Raw genomic sequence first — 18543 nt, forward strand, 5'->3', positions numbered from 1 at the left:
GGAGAAGTGGATCGTCGTGACGTCGTCGTCGGCAGCGGCGTTATATAGTCGGTGGTGTTATAAAAAAAATAGTGGCAACAGATGACGACGGGGGGCCAATCGCGGGACCAAAACAGCCGATTCTTATCACGGGCCTCTCGCCAGCCGTGATAACGTCGAGAAACATGTCTTATCAGTGTTATTGTATTATCTATAAACCTTGAGCTTATGGTAGTTGCGTGCGTAATCCAAACATTGCGATCTGCACTATTGCAGACTTCCAGTATACGATATGAGCGTGCGACAGACTGAAAAGTAATACAGATTATTTACTATTTACTGTACAGAAAACTAAATTTTTGCATGGATTAAAAGATTAAAATATATAGTATATTTAATTTAAGGTTTTTTGTTAGATATTGCCAATAATTCTCTATGGTACAATTGTTCCGAATTACTAAACGAACTACCATTTAATAATTTAACATTTAAACATATCTTAAACGGTCCAAATAGATACCGGTGAACGAGAGCAAACGATTCCGGGAGAACCTGCCGTAGTCCACAGTCTTCAGTGTGTCTTGCGATGACCGTTTGAGACGCTTAACACAGTTATGGCTCTTGTATTCAACGACAACGATCCGTGGTAAGTCAAAGAGAAAAATGTGCCACTTTTATTATTGTATATTTGTATACAAGTGTCTAATAACAAATTGAATATTATCTAGTTATGAACAACAACCATAGTAGGCATATGCAATAAATATTTATTTAGGAGTTAAACTAAGCTTTGATACAATTTTAATTAATAATTGTAACCATATTCCAAGTTATCTTTGTAAAAATTGTTCGTTCTTGTTATTCAGAAAAAAAATTATATATTTTCAGGTTGATCGAACATGAGTCATGTGAGAAACTATATAGAGAAATTGAAGGATTATTAAATGTCAGAGAATTAGAACATAAGTCTTCTGAAAAATATGTTTTGTATTCATCACAAGTGCGGCTTAGGCTAAAACAGTTTACTGATGAAGTCCAACAGTTGTCTTATAAACTTAGAGGACTTGCAACATCTAAAGCCGTGTATCCTTTGCTATGAAAATACAATTTTAAGTGATTTTATAATATCCCATTAATTTTTCCTGAATTATTTAACATAGTACACTAGATGAAGAGGAACGACGTCAACGTATGATTGAGCTACTCCAAAGCAGAAATATTATATTAAATCAACGTTTTCAAAATCGGTAATATATTTTTTTAAACTGCCATGTTGTGAAATGATTTTTACAATAATTATTAATTTATAATCCAAGTACCCTCATTTTCTACTGTAAATTATTTGGCAGATATTTTTTTTCTAAAAATGTTGACATATCAAAATCAGAATTCGAATTAGTAGCTAGTTTGAAAAATATTGTAAAATTTTAATAATTAATATAAATTTATCAATAATCAATATTTTTAATTTATAAAAATGGTGTTAGTATAATAAATATTAGATTAAATATTAAAATACATCTAATTTATATTTTTGTAAATCCATTTTAATGCTTATAATTCTTATTATAAACATTTTAATAATAATTGACGAACTGGTCACTAAAATCTTATATTTATGTACATCAATTTTATTTTTTTAATCATCCACTTAATATATAACAGTACATAAGGGGTTCTTTTTTGAAAAATAGAAGTACAAGACATTCCTTAAGTAGTACTAATGTTTTTAATATTTTAAAATTATGATCTTTAAGTATATTAAGAATTTCCCAAAATTAGAATTTGAAAAAGTTCATTATTAAAGGAAAAAAGGGTGAGAATAATCTGTATATCAATGTGTATATAAATTATAAATCATTTAAAATGTTATGTTATGGTATTATTTTTAGAAATAATAGTTATTCTCTCGAACGTCAGGAGTTGATGAGACCAAGTACTAGTATGGTCAAAAAAACTGAAATGCCAACTACTGGGTGGCTGGACAGTGATGATGATGACTATAATGACGATAAACAACCATTACTTAATGAAAAAACACTTAAACAGCAGCAACAGTATTTGCTCAAAGGTAAAAATTATAGTGTATTAAGATTTTAATCTTAGGCCTTTACATAAGATTATGAATTATAACATACATTATATGCTCAAAATTATACAGAACAAGATGATGGATTAAATGAATTGGCATCAATTGTATCAAGACAGAAAAATATTGCTATTACCATAAGCAGTGAAGTCGATCTTCAAAATGGTTAGTATAAAATACAATTTGTTGTGATTGACTATAAGTCTTATAAAATTGTATTATAGAACTAGTTGATGACCTATTGGTAAAGATGGACAAAACAACTGCTGGAATTGAAAATGAGACTAAGGAAGTAGTTCAGATATTAAAAAAAGATTCAACTCGAGGTATATCATTGATGTTTATAATATGTAAAATATTAGTAACAATTTTATATTATTTACAGGACTTTGGGTGATAATTATTCTTCTATTGATTGCAAATGTTGTTGTTGCTTTCTCGTGATATCTGGTTAAAATATTCAAATTTTACTTGCAATAATTTTGTTAAAATTATTTTTCTATACTTTTTAATATTTATTGATAATCAAATATTTTATTATAATTGTTAATAATTGGATATTTTGTAAAAATAAATAAAGTAATTAAAATTTTTTTTATACTTAATAAGTCTATTATATTTACATTATCTAATATAATATCTTTTATCACTTTCCAGTTTCTTCAACATTTTAAATTTAATAAAATGATGGCAAATGAGTTTTAATTTGGGTATTTATAGTTTTAAGTTCAATAGTTAATTACAATTACAACTCATAATAAATCCAATTAAAAAATGCAAACATTTTCCAAATTAAATAATTTGGTTCTATTTTAACAATGATGTTTAGTTTTGAAGTATAAATTAATATCAATATATTTTTAGTTATACACTCATATTATTCGTATCTTATATTGTTTTGTTTTTTGTTTATGTATTACATAAGTATAGGTTAAATAATTTAAAAAAAGACAAAAACATTGCATTTATTATATCGTTCATTATTATAATAGTATATATTTATACTATATTATAGTATATTATTATATTATTGAAATTAACTTTTGAAACAATACCAATCTAAGTTGAAGGTTCGTAAACCTAAATAGCTTTAAATTTATTTAAACATTTCGAAAATGTTGTTTTGTATAGTAAAATATAGTAATGTATGTAAATGTTTCATGTCTCGGCAATTAATATTTTTGAATTACAATAAAATTAATCTTGTAAGCATTATTGAGTCTCCGTAATGATTGTATTAATATCTAAACATTTAAAATATGTATTATAGTTTTTATAACAATAACAATTGATCATTAATGCCTAAAAGTAATTAAAACAAAGACTATTGGTGAATCATAAATAATTAATAAATTACTAAAAAGTTGTTTTTAAATAACAACATTCCTTCTGTAATTGTTATACATACGTCTTACATTATATTTTATTGATACAACATTAATATTTTTATAAAATAATCAGTTATAAACTTTTAACTAACCTAATATGGTCTATACTCTATAGACTATATTATTCTATTAGTGTAATAATATCATAGTTTACAGACTTGGTGTCAACGTATATTTAAAATACAATTATTGTACAAAAATACATCCACCTCGTGTATCTTAAGAGTACGTTGGTGTGTTAATCTGTTACTACTTATCTGTACATTTGGTAGCCTATCTACAACGCCGTGGGATTATCGTTACATAATATTGAATTGTAATTGGATAAAAACTAGGGGAAAACACTCTTTATTCGTTAATGTTAGATTTGTTTGTTTCTATATTATATACATTAATTATTATGAATGGAAATTAGGTATAACTATACGAATATATTGAATAATAAATAATTAGGATGCATGTATATCTTACCATATTATACTAAATAGTATAATTTATAAGCTATAATGTTAAACTGCAATAGTCACGCTTGATAAAAATTAAAAATAATTGCCGAAAGTAAACCATAATGTTTGATTATGCCATCTATCGAATATTATTTTGACATCGTTTATCGATAATGTAATGCATACCGTATGAGAAATTAATTAATAATTAATATTGATTTTGGTAACCACGGTAACGAATTGTAAGAACGGGCGGACCTAACAAGGATTCTATTCTTTGAATAGGACTCTAAAATGAATTTTGTAAACGATGTATAATTATAAGTTATTAAACACATTCAGCGCTCGTTTGCGAGCGGGTGCTGTTTCCACAAGTGATTCATCTAGACTTAAATAAACTATCATAGTGCTCTGACGAAGAATCATATAATAATTCTGGTTTTGGTCACCTCTTGTTAACGATAAGAGATTTACCATACGTCAATCTTACCGTTAGTCTACTTTCCCGCTGAGCATTCCTCTCCGGTATGGTTAAATAGTTTGCATTGTAGCATTGATCGATGTTCAACTTCATGAATTTATGCGTTTTATCTCTGGTACTGTCAAATCAACGCCGACAGAATGGCTTCCGGTTCTTTACAACATGTTACATATATATTTCACGTAAAAAACTGTATATGTAAAGAGCGGTCAAAATAATTATCAAACGCATTACACATCCCTTCTACTTCACTAAGACACGTCAAGTAACCAGAATCTTAGATTTAAATCTATAAAACCTGCGTATTAATCTACGACCAGACTCGTTGAAAATCTTTATGACGGAATAGTTGATCGGAAACTAATGTGGTAGAATTCTAGCATAGTTTAGTTTTGCAGCCTAATTAAGAACTTGGATATCCCGATCTTTAAACGATAGCTAACACTAACCTATAACATAACCGACTACGTAAAGGACATGGTTGCTCCAGAGAGATGCTCCATAAATAGAAAAAGTGAGAACGTTCAGATCGTGACTGTGTGGTCACTCATCACAGTGCATTTTCCACATAACACTTGACTGCCTTCGACAACGTGATCAATTGGATAAGTATACTTAAAGTTTAATTGTAGACGTCTTAACTAATAACAAAATAAAAAAGATACCCTAGCATTAATTTTAATCCTAAAATTTAATTTTGGTTTATGAATTATATATCAGTATCAAGTGAGTTAAGTTTGCATATTATACACCATATATGATAAAAAGCGATAGGAGTATCCCTAGAACCATTTGTAGAGGGAGGTAGGGGGGAGTAAAAGCATAAATAGGTATTTTAAAATTAAAGTTACAAAAAAAAAAACCTTTGTTGAGGCCACTGAGGCCCTAAATAATATTTTATATTATTTAAATTACGAGTAGATAAGATGTTAAAATCTTTTAGTATTCAAAACAAAAAAGTAAAATGGATTATTATGACTGTACAATTTACTATTGTTCATTAGACGGATACCACACGTGTGGGTACAATGTATTCTTAAGAGGTTGTAAATAAACAATTTTAACCACACACTAGGACAATAAAATGTTACAAATGTCACTATTTAACATATTATTTGCTAATACTCTAATAATACCTATGTACCTATCATTCATATACATTTTTGTTCATAGTAATGTAATATTCAACGATAGTTCAGTTATAGACAAATTAATTATAAAAAACTAAGATAAAATATCTACTATTTGCAGAGATGATGATTCATCCCCTTAAACACGCGTTCGTTAAACCTTAACGATGGTTTCAATAATTCGTTAACAACCAAACCACGTATAGATTGTAGGTGTATAATATATAAATATATAAATATTTATATTTATAAATCATTAAACTTTTTACGATTCTTGGTACCAAATATACAGGCCCCGATCGTTCGTTTAAAAGTACCTATCTTTACATCTACCCTGCATTATCATAATATTTCGACGATGCAATTTTAAATCATTATAAAAAAAAACTATAATTTACAGATGTTTCATTATTCTTCACACTACTTTATAAATTATAATTATGATGCATTTTTTTTTTTTTTGTTCAAGTAGGAATACTGGCTGTTATAGTTTAAAATATATTTTGTCAGGTGGTCTTGTATTCCAAAATAATACAATGATAATATAAAATAAGAAAAATTAAAATTTTGTGAAAATTTTTGTAACCATGAAAAACTTTTATTATTTGGATAGAAAAAAAAGATTATACATCATTCTACAGTGAAATTTTACAAATAAATTAGAGTGGTGAGGAAGACAATTAAAATGTACATAACACAAAATTAAATAACAAATATAATAATATATATAAAAAAAAAAATTTGTATTAATACAATTTGTTTCTTTTTTCTGTAAAAATTATTATTATTAAATAATTAAATATTCATAATAATCATATTTACATTATGGGGGTTTTTTTTTGTATGCTAGTGGATAAGTAGATAATTGTTTAAAAAATATAAAATAAAATATGTTAATAAAAAAACGTTTTTCATTTATAAATAAAAAATAAACAAAAATAAAATAATCGTACACTTTACAAGTATCAAACACGCAGTAAAGAAAAAAAATAAGCGTATATAATATATTTATATATTTAAAAAAAAAAAAAAAAAAAAATTGAAAACCAAGGTACCTTAAAACATAAATTAATAGGAATTACCGATGTTGTATAAGATACTAATTACTACTTATATTATACGGATAATTATAGTCTATAACTATAATAATAATAATAATAATAATAATATAATGATAATAAGGACTGAATATAATGTAGTATAAATATATTATGACAATAATATTATGGCATACACGTATTGTATATATATTTTATATACTATGTATAAATTTGAACACCAAAAACTCTAATGAGATGACTAAAGATTTTTTGATTTAGGTATTTATCAGTGAATTATATGCAATATGATAAATATTAATGGGCTGGTGCCGACCAAAATAAGTGACGCCGCTGCAGTGAACGATTTGACGCTCATCCTAATCCAATGTGATGGTTACTTATATAGTTATGTGATATTATACCATAGCAGCGTGCCTACATTTATCGTATACAAAGGGAAGAAGGATAGTTTATTCGTTCTAGAACGCACTTGGTTGTAGATAATATAGGTAATTAATATTATTAAATAGTTTATAAAATACTATCGTATATAGTAATAATGATAATGATAATAATAATAATAATGTAATGGAATTATTGTTTATTATTGCTATATAATATGCTTGTATAAATGTATAAATGCGAACGCGCTTAGATTACTTCTTATTATTATTTATATATTTTTTAAACATTCATGATATATATATATGGGTAAGTATATAATAAAAATGTTCAATATTATTATATTGTATTGATAATATATACGAATAAACGAAAAACGTACTCGACGCTAACCTAATGACTTAAAGAATTATTATAAAATACGAGTATAGGTACATCATGATATTAGTATCGGTAATATTGTGAATAAATTTAACGTTTAACATAATGTCGTGAACGGAGGATAGATAAGTGGCCATACAGTGTAATATATTATATATTATTGTGTCTACCGGTTACGCCGTGCGTACTTTCTATAATACTCAAACAATATACACGCACACACATGACATTACACCACACGTCGACGAATTAAAACGATTAACGTCTACATAATATAGAAATAATAAATAAACGGTTGTGTATATATTATAATAATATAGTAGTAATAATATATTATACGGATGAAGAGTATCCTACTACCTACGTATACCTACCTACCTACCTACCTAATATTTATAAAATAAGGACGAAAAGAATCATATAATAAGGGGAGACTCGTATCGTATGTATATATATTATTATTATTATGGAAGCCTGGAGGGAACGAAAAAAGTTGGCTCAGTGGCCGGTGGTAGTAGCGGTTGTGTGGTGGGAGGATGATGGTGGTTCTGGTATGTGATGTATACATATAATAATATATACATGTATCTTAAAAGTGATTTCACTCTGAGGGTATATATTGTAATTTTTTGTGACGTTTTTGTTCCTTTTTTTTTTTGTTTAGTCGCAGTGTTGGGCTCGTTTCTGGAACCGCCGCATGCGGTTGTGCCAATCGTCTCGCCACTCGATCACTATCGATCTCTGCGTGAATACCAGTCCGTCGCGTCGTTCGCCGTCGCTCTCCCGGCCGAGAATCAGGTAAAGCCTATTTACCGAAACGAAAAGAAAAATTAACATCGACCCGACGCAATAATTACACGGTAAACCGCTTGGTGTGCGATTTCTGTAGAGCAATATTCTATTAAGGAAATATTTACCTTCCGGGTTTGATCTTGGGACACTTGCACTTCAGGTCGCTTTCATGCATCCACATCGTGGTCGGTCCCCTGCGAAGTCTCGACCCCGAGTTGCGTTTGTACACCGACTGTACGTTCATCGTGAACTTGGCCCAGTTTTTGGTCACTATCGGCTCCGAAATTTTGCCCAATATCGCTGCAAAAAAATATAATCTCGTTTTAAATGATTTAATTTTTTTTTTTTTTTTGAATTTTGACTGATATGAAAACCACTTATACCCGTATTAGTATACCTAGTGTAAAGTCACTAAAATAATTATTTAAATTTTTTTATAATACACTTACATATACAGGAAAAAGTATTATTATGTATAACCGTATATAGGTACATATAGGTAGGTATAACCATAGATATTATAATATACAGCTCAACGACTAGTGTTTGATAGTAAATATTATTAATATTATTATATAATATAATATACTCATATAATATGATTAAATATTTCATTTTATACAAACAATATATACATGTATGTATTTTTGCGATAACGATTTCATCGTGTTTCGTTGCGTAGGAATTTTATACATGTACAGTTGTATTCGTACGTATTGCCATCAAGATGATTGGTTTTCGTGAAAATGTTTTGGTTTAAAAAATTTAAGCTGTTTACGATATTCGAAAGTCGTAAAATGAAAACATTTTCTACATTTTCTACATTTTTTAGAATAAAGTCATATTTTATGTAAAAGAAATATTACCCAAAGTAAAGTATACCGCAAAGTAGGTACCTATGTGTTTTTCTATAGATATACAATCGGCGGTTTCTATTTAAAATGTTAAAGGCAAAAAAGTAAAGAAATGTAATTTATAGGTACTACACGAATACCGTATATCTAACCTGTATACGTATATAGAGTATTATATTTATTATAACAATATGCTAGGTGATTCTTTCAACAGTAAGTAATCAATATCAAGAAATGTATATACGTTTTTGAAAATATATTTTTTACTTAACTTGAAATCATTGAAAAACGGATTTTATTGTTATATCATTTTAAATTTTTATATATTCTGAAGTAAAATATATTTTTTATAAATTTCGACGTATAAAAATAAAATTTCAAACAAGTATAGTTATTAATATATAAACTTTAGATAAGCAGAGTAGCAAACCAATAATTTGCAAACTATCACAGTTAAATTCATATAATAGTAAGTTAAATCAGCTATCATCAGGACAATTTATTATCCTTCCACAACATTTACGATTAATAATAGAGTATGATTATATACCTACATAAGGTTAAATTTAATTATATCGGTTTTATGGCAAAAAAATATAGCTATTTTATAACGATATTACATATGAAAAATATCGTTAAAATGTAAAAGCTAACAATCTTTATCATATTAGTTATTTAAATGTTTAAATTATAACTATATTTCTTTGATTGATAAATGAGTAATCCATTTTTCAATATTATAATGAAGAACGATCAGCCCTTTTTAACATTGAGCTATTAACAAATATACTGTTTATATTAATCAAAAGCACTTATTTATTTAGTAACTAACTTAATTTTGTTACTAAAAAAGAGTTTTTTTAATATTTTGCATCTTATAGTCTACTATAATATAAGATTTCGCTTGAGTTATTGCAAACAAAATGATTCTGACATGTTTTTGCTAGATTTATAAATATAATTTAAATTAAATTTCATGTTTTCAACAAAAAGATTTTATATGTGTACTATTTATTATAACTCGATGCAAGATAATGGACTAGTTATATACTTACAAATATTATTTTAGATTTGAGGTTGAATGTGTAAATACTATATATTATTATATTATTATAAATAAATGTATGATTAATAATGATTAACGAACTCAATATTTTATTTATCAATATAATAAATGCTATTTTATAATCTGATGTCAGACAAAACGTGACTAATTAATATTAAAATGTTTACCAAATAACTGTCAAGTATTTTACAGTAATACAACAATGCCTTTGGAATATTATTTTTATTTTAATTTAGTTTTAAAATACAAATAAACCTACGAGGCTACAACAGTTCGTAGATGTTTCCGTCGAGATAGTGTCTTTTATTGTTATTTTCCTGCAAGTCTGTCGGTGTACTCGACAAGCGATTTATTATACTATGTACAAGATAAACCATACGTATACCTGTATAAACCCGTGTAGGGAAAATTTACATTTTTACATTACACGTACATATACTATGCATATACATATTTTCTTCATATTTGTCGTGTTTAAAAACGCGTTAAATGTTATTAAGCTATACCTACAGTACTTCAATTTCTTTGTGTATTAACGTTTAAAAATCATTTATGTATGTGTAATACGTCTTTTTCAAGAACACCCGCGACTCCCGTTTGATGTCTGGTCCGCATCTATCTCCTTTTATGTAACTTACAATTTAACACAGCCCCTACGCCATTCGACCGTAGGGATCCTAACTCCTAACCTAACCTGGAATAATAGTATACGTACCGTAATCTCTATGGCAGTACTTGTTCAAATTCAGTCTCTTGGTTCCGGATCGACACTTGCCGCATTGATCTGTAGAACAAAAACTTTTTTTATAATACACGATAAAACGATTATCCAGGGTATCGCAATAAAACCATAAAAAAAAGGAAACTATAATAATATAATGTTGTGTGTACAAGAATAGTTGGTTTGTCGATACGTAAACCACGAGTGCATTGTCATATGTATATTATTATTTGTACAGTTAGAATTAACTGTAAACCTAATACGCAGTATATAATAATAATACATATTATATATATATATTAAATACCCAATATATGTGTAACACAGCTATAGTACATATTATTATAATACCTGTACATGTTAAGTATTTGTTTACAAACGGTAAATACGAAAATCCTGTCGAAAGACCGAAGATACTGTCGCACTTGTCGTAGGGGATTAGAGTTGAGGCGGGGGATGATTTTACGATGAGTTTTTAATCTCAAAGAGGTGGCGGCGCGAGCACGAGTTGTTTAACGGACGTTACATTTTTTTTTTTTTTTGTTATCGTTTCTTTTCTTTTTATTATTATTATCATTATAATAATACCCACGCGTTGTAACGCATACGAATGTACACAATACTGCGTGTATATTATATTATAATATGGACAGCGGGCGTCAGTCGAAACACGAAATATTTAATTCGGGCCACATAAACCTGTTGAACGGAGACCACCCCATGTATAAATGTGGATAAATTAATGGCCCAGTTATCACCGTCGCGGCAGGTTTAATGTTTCCGCGCGCTATCGTCTGCTAACCCCTCCACCTTTCACGTAAATGTATCGCTATATACCGCCGCCAGTGCAGACGACACAGAGTAATATAACAACTGTCAATCTCCTCATCGAATCGGTGTCAGGTTTCCGGCTCAAAACGCTTCACACCACATTATCATCGTCATAATAATAATATACAAGCATAACGCACACGTACGAACGAATAAATAAAAGTCATCCGTAATGTTGATGTACGCACGACGAGTACGTCTACCTACGAGGCACGAGGACCTTACACGTTTTCCGAAGTTATGCACCACCGCAAAATATTGTACACGATATATTATAATATTATATTATATATGTCTATAAGTTTTAAATTTAAGATGTACATTTTGTAGTCACTTATCGCTCTCGCTTTCTCTAGTGTATGTAGGTACACGCTATATACGAGTACCTACGTTGTATGACGTTAACTTTAACGTGTGCGTATCCCCCGAGACCGTTTTAGACGAATCGTATCATCGACGGCGTATATGTATTGGTAAGTATATATTTTTATTATTCCGAATGTTAAACCTGCGGCTGCACAGTATATATAGGTATGGCGTTTCATACGATAAAATGTCGTCTTCGCAGTTCGCGTAATGCGTTGTGGGCCGAGATCGAAAACCATCGGTTTTCTCCACGCGAAAACACAGAGGGGCGAGACGCACGCCACTTTATATATACGAGCACGCGTTATATCGACGGTTGTTGGTCATTATACGCCTCCGGTCTACCCTTAATGATGATAACATCTTCGCTAAATTGCGTACGGGCTTATTTATATTCGGCTGTCTGCTAGCCAAAGAAGTTAACCCTCATCGTCTTCAACAATAAAGTTCTTATCTACACTGGCCTTTACGCATTCTACACGGACGAATCGAAAATTTTTAATCGTTTGTGCTCGTATAAAAATAATTGTAACATTGTATAAATTCAAATGAATGCGATTACTCGCTTTTGATTCCGAGATGTATAGTCGGCTGTTATACAGATATAAAGAATAAAAAATGTTTCTCGTAGCACTATTATCTAAATTAGGAAATATTCTTGAGTGTCCTGTCGTTGTCTCTTTCTCTCTCTCTCTCTGCACACCTCAATATGTAAAGTAAAGTTTACGAAAGAAAAAAAAGGATTAAAATGTTATTAAAATATCTCTATAAAATATTTAAATATATGTATGATGTCTTATTTTTTTCTGCCAGAAGTCGCTATAGGCATTCTTCAACCGTCGCGCGAGTAATGAGTACCCGTAAGAAAAAAGAATCGTGTTTATACTACAGCAGTTATCGCGATGAACGTGTTAAATGTTGTCGATTATCTTTTCTTTCTCTTTAAAAAAAAAAAGGAATTTGACTTTGATAAATGTGCTTCACACCCCTTGGTCGGTCAGGCCGAGCCCGTAATCCATTAACGATTTGGACGTACCCGAATTCGATCCGAACCTAGCTATTTGCCCATGAATTCTTAAATCCCTCGGGGACGATATCTCGAACGATTTTGTTCGAATTTACATATAGCTGGTAGCTAAAAAAATAAAGAAAAATATATTTTTTCATAATATTAAATATAAAATAAATAATATGATCAAATTCCTATTACTTGATAATCGGATTTATAGCAATAAATATATATGTATGTATTATTGTTTATTGAATGTTCAATACATTTTTTGTGAAATGACGTGTCACTCATTATTTTAGATTGTTGTAGGGTGAGATTTAAATTAAATTATATTTTTTAGTTTTATTTCAAATGAGTGACAACATAATACTTTAGTAAAAATACACATTTTAGTTAGGTACCTATAAAAAAAATATACGAATCAGAGTAGTAAAAAAATTGATATGAATAAATACAATTTCAAACCCAGAACCAATAATAAAATATTAAGTTAATTTATAGTATTATATTAGGTGCGTTATTTATAAAATAAATACCGTGGCGGTTATCCTCGTCATCTTCATCATAATCTCCTTCGTCACCTCCTTCATTTCCAGCTGCCCGAGCGTCCGACGACATCTGATTCACGAAAATCTTAGACGGCAATTCTGCAAAAATCGAATAATTAATAATCTTATGTAGGTAATACACATTATAAGAAATATTGAATTTTACTTATGCATGGTGCGATCTGCGATCTACTTTGTTGGTATCCTTTAGCGCATCTGTCGCATGTTATTCCAGTCACACCGTCTTTGCATGGACATTGGCCAGTAGTGTGGTTGCATGTTTTACCGGATGCACCAACTGGATGACAGTTACATGCTGAAAAATTGAATATGCTTAATTATTTAATTATTTTAAATGCACTTAAATTTACATTTTATAATATAGTTTCACTATCATTTAAAACGACAGCTTTAGAACCAATTTAGCTATAGATATAACTAGCACCAACATCAAAACATTTTTATAAATATATTTTATAAGTATCTACCTATACGAATTATAAGATTATACGATTAGAAACTCTCATATATAGTCAGTATTTAAATTAAATTTAACGTTTTATTATGTATAATATATACATTGCCATACGAATAAATAATATATTATATATAAATTGAAAAATAGATTTCCTATGTATAGAATTAAATTTTCCTAGGAAAAATGTTTATTTTTCGTATTTATTATTTAGTGATAAATAAATTTAATGGAGAGTTTTTATTATCTATTTTAGTCACAAAGAAATATACCTAGTTAGCTTAATGTTAATGTAATTGTAAAATCGTCAAAATACAGGGTTTAAAAACACATTTAGGTGAATGTATTTGCTGAGTCTTAACCAAAATCGATATATTTTTGCGATAAATTTATAGAATCGTAATTTCAAAAGGGATCCGAGATAAGTATACGTATATCAGATAGGAGTTTTTTAAGGAGATGCTAAATCACCGGTGCCTCGAGGGATGAAAAAACGGAGGGTAACTATACTGAATCCAGAAGAATTGTGCACTAGTGGTGTCCAAATACAGGTCAGGATCTGGTAAAAGATATTTATTACTGTTATATTTTGAAAAACAAACTAGAATATTCGACAAATGTACTGTAAAATTAGTTTCCACTGCGAGAATTTGGCTCGAAATCGCATTAATCCCAGGGCATAAGTTTAAAAGTATTTTTTTAAATATTTAATTGCCAATCAGACGATTGGTGAATTTAATTCCTTGGAAAATTACCATAATGAATGGATATTGTAGAAATTTTATGAACCGAATGAAATTAATTATTGGAAGAATTTCCTATAAGCTTGTTAGTTAGGGACACACCCGTCAAACACCCCAAAAACAATTTTAATAATGACGTCGCATTTTACAAAATAACAATAAATAATTATAATTATACACTTTTTACAATTTCCAATTATATTGTGTTTTTATTTACAACAAAATTATATTTATTAGTATGCTGCCAAAAATGTTTACACCAAATAACAAAATATTGTTATTTTCCCTTAGGGGTTGAAAATCTTATTTGTAATCTAAACTTGAAAATAAAAAAAAAATCATAATATAATAATGAAGTATTTTAACGAGTTCATCAGTAATAATTAAAATTTATACATAATATATATCATAACTACTTTATTCTTGTATTTTACAGTGTACGCTATTAAATCTGTTTATACAAAATAAGTTAGGTAGTATATTTCGTTTTTTTTTAATTATATTTAATACTTAAAAAAAATATATTATCTTTAATTTTGTTTACACGGCGATATTCTATTAATAAATTTTCATATTTTTAATAAAGTAGTTTTATATTTTATGATTGATTATGTAATATAAAATGTGTTATAGTTATAGGCAAAGAATTCATTATGAATATTATGGTTATTGCGTAATTTGTATTCATAAATTAAGTTACTGAAATGGTAATCGGTCATAATATTCAAGGATAGAATAGTCATATAAGAGAATTTCTATGTTAATAAAAATCTACGACTAAGATCCAATAGATAAAAAGTCAAATTTAAAATATCCATGTACCATGTACCTGTAAGTAATAAAAATAAACGGAATAAAAATAAAACCCAAACGAATTTTACGAGATAAACGTTAATACCTACTGTATAAATGGGTGATTGGAGATTATTTTACCTAACTCGTATTACATTCCATAAGAAAACATTTAATGAATTGTACCTATAATGACTAATGAATATGCAGAGTGTGAAGTTACTGTGCTAGATATTTTATTCTAAATTCATAAAGTGAAAAAATATAATTCAAATGATAATAATATAATACAAATGTTAAAACTTAAAGTGTTTCATTAGAGTTGACAATTCATGTGAACAAATTATTTTAAATGTCTATAATATATTTACTATTTATATATGAGGCCCATCATACACGTAACTACGCTGACACCATTATTTTGTATAGTATGCACTTAATATAAAATATAATCGTTGCCTTTGTATTTAGAACACATTTTATATTATGTTATTTCCGTTATAGGTACATAAATTAATATAGATGAATTGTGTTAATTACAAAATGTTGAAACGGTCTTAATATATATAGGTTCTATAATATAATGTGTTCCAAATGTAGTTAAATAAATAGCCAAACGTTTTGTTGTTGTTTTTTTTTATACATTAATTTTTTACTAAGATTTTGAAATGAATTTGTTTCCAAATCGTCGAACAGTGTGAACCGCTTAATGGACTGCACCTACGGACTGTCATGGCTCCCCGCGTAGCTGCGATTGATTTACAGACATAGAACTATTATTGTATCACTATTATAACTATAAGTAGGCATACTGTATAGGATGGATTTAGTATACGTTATATACGCGCAATCACACTCACTCATTCGTACACACACATGCACACCCATGGTAATAATATATGTTTTAACATTATTTTTAGTTTTACGCATAAATGATAAAAATAATCTTGTCGGGGTTACTCTTGACAAATTTATCTCATCAGAGATAATTTTTTTGATGTACCTATATCAATTATTATATTTTAATTTAGAAAAAAAAAATAACACAATCATTTTTTTTTCAAGAATTTCATTTCAAAAGAGTCGCTTCTGTCAGTCGCAGAGGCAGACGACGAAGTCTGTGACAAGACTGCAAATATAGGCAACAAAATTAGTTTACAGTTCAAAAGGTTCAGTAGCAAAGCAAACACAACTATAAAAGGTGAAAGCGATCGGGTACAAGTGTATACGACCCCCTTTAAGACTTTTTAATAAATCCGTTCATCCCTTTAGAGAGGTGAGCGTGCGCGCAATTTATACTTTAAAGGCGAAAAATAAAAATAAGTATGATGTCGCTGCACATTTGCATCATTATTGTACACAGCTTCATTATCGCCTAAAGCGATGTTACACAATTTGCCGGGGAGGTTTCGAAAGACATTTCGAAGTTTTGCATTTAGTGTTTGAGTGTTTCCGCGTAGCTCGAGGGCGTACGCACCATATAGAAAATAAAATATGCATACATTATAATGAATAATATAGTAATGGATGCGTACGTATTATATACATTCTTCCGGTTATTATTATTTATCTGACTTAAAAAAAAGTTTATTAGAATATTATTACACGTTTGCCCGCACGTCAAAGCTATATTGTTTCGTTACCGTTAGTTTATTTTCGTGTCAAATATAATTATTTAAATTACACGCTTCGTGATCATTAATATTAAAAACGACAATCAATCATGAACGATTATTGAGTATTCACTTCTTTAACTAACTTTTCCACTAAGATGTATATTATGTATATATTATAGGCGTCGGGCGGATATCAAACGCCCGGAGATATTTTATAGATGATAAATAAAACATTTTATTGATACGATAATTATTAGAACGAATAACAATAATCAATGATGGCGTGCTACTGATGGCCACTTTTCGCCGGAGGTCATAGTAGAATGAAGTGTTAATGAGATTCTATTTGAAAAAAAAAAGGTAAGAAAAGGATTCGTTCAGTGCGCTTCAATAATTAAGAAGTAGGTACCTCTATCCGAATTTTATCCGTTTCTGTTAAACAGTTTAGGACGCTGAGCACGAAACGCATTTTTGTTTACCAGTTAGATATATATATAGATGTACCTACCTAGTGCGTACTAAATAAATGATTTTTGGGTTACTATAGTATACATAATGGCGTGATAGCCGCGAGTCTGTTCGACCCAATAAATCCTCGTTTTCGCGGCAAACTGTTCGAAAAGTTTTTAAACGGATAAAAATCGATTATTATTTTCCAACCGGTAATGTTATCCAATTAGTCTTAAATCGGGGTTAAGCTGAGTGTGTAGGGGTCGTTCGGATCCAATAATTTACGCTCGCGTTTGTTTTTTAACGAAATTTACCGATCGCACGTCGTACCGTACTACCTTAATCCTCATTTCGAAAACCATTACAAAATATATTTATTACATAGGCCTTCTTGCAGTACAGGTATTAGGTACATTATAACGAGATTTATATTATTTGCAGTGTATTGATTTAAATATGTTTAGGGTAATCAATGTCGATGAAATTAGGTTTCACGCCATAAAATTCTAAAAACGATGGCTTGTAATTATACTTGTTATGTGTATATATAATATCCATGTATAACTTGACATAACGATAAGCACTAATAATAGAATACTATAGGTTGATATATAAGTACATATACTTATATAATACTTGAGTAGTTTTTCATAGTTTCATTTTTACTCTAATTAGATGCTATATTTTTAGAATATTTATTAAAAATTACTAGATATATAATTAATATATAGATTGGTACTTAAGCAGGCGTAGGGATAATAGATACAAAAAAAAAGAATACAAAAATCAATGAATAAATTATAGGACGTAAATTCTTAATATATTCTATATAAATCAAATAAACTTTGAAAATACATTATAGGTACCTATATGATAACTATATTATATTTTATTACTTTGAGTTTTTCTAAAAATTATTATATTTGATAAAATAATGAATG

General features: G+C 28.7%; 2 protein-coding genes across 4 annotated transcripts in view; one reads left to right on the forward strand and one right to left on the reverse strand.

The window, feature by feature from the left end:
• The first annotated feature begins 143 nt into the window (after positions 1-143).
• LOC114124540 (syntaxin-8) lies at positions 144-2676 on the forward strand. 3 transcript variants are annotated; one of them, XM_027987824.2, is made up of 8 exons: positions 144-294; positions 496-625; positions 868-1062; positions 1140-1226; positions 1872-2050; positions 2141-2233; positions 2293-2394; positions 2454-2676. In XM_027987824.2, the coding sequence occupies exons 2-8, from the start codon at positions 594-596 to the stop codon at positions 2510-2512; spliced, it is 747 nt and encodes a 248-aa protein (XP_027843625.1). In that variant the 5' UTR covers positions 144-294; positions 496-593; the 3' UTR covers positions 2513-2676. The 3 variants fall into 3 exon arrangements, with proteins under 3 accessions (XP_027843625.1, XP_027843626.1, XP_050059181.1); XM_027987825.2 differs by having other exon boundaries at positions 196-294; positions 396-625; XM_050203224.1 differs by having other exon boundaries at positions 271-417.
• A 4018-nt stretch (positions 2677-6694) lies between these two features.
• The window catches only part of LOC114122232 (netrin-B-like), a 72288-nt gene continuing 60439 nt past the window's right edge, over positions 6695-18543 (reverse strand). Inside the window, exons 3-7 of the mRNA XM_050203078.1 lie at positions 13693-13842; positions 13515-13625; positions 10764-10832; positions 8254-8428; positions 6695-8141 (exon numbers count right to left, since the gene is read on the reverse strand). Of these exons, the coding sequence (XP_050059035.1) occupies positions 7997-8141; positions 8254-8428; positions 10764-10832; positions 13515-13625; positions 13693-13842 (650 nt within the window). The 3' untranslated portion in view covers positions 6695-7996. The remainder of the gene's footprint in view (positions 8142-8253; positions 8429-10763; positions 10833-13514; positions 13626-13692; positions 13843-18543) is intronic.

This window comes from Aphis gossypii, chromosome 3 (genome assembly GCF_020184175.1).
Source record: "Aphis gossypii isolate Hap1 chromosome 3, ASM2018417v2, whole genome shotgun sequence".
NCBI classification, from domain to species: Eukaryota; Metazoa; Arthropoda; class Insecta; order Hemiptera; family Aphididae; genus Aphis; species Aphis gossypii.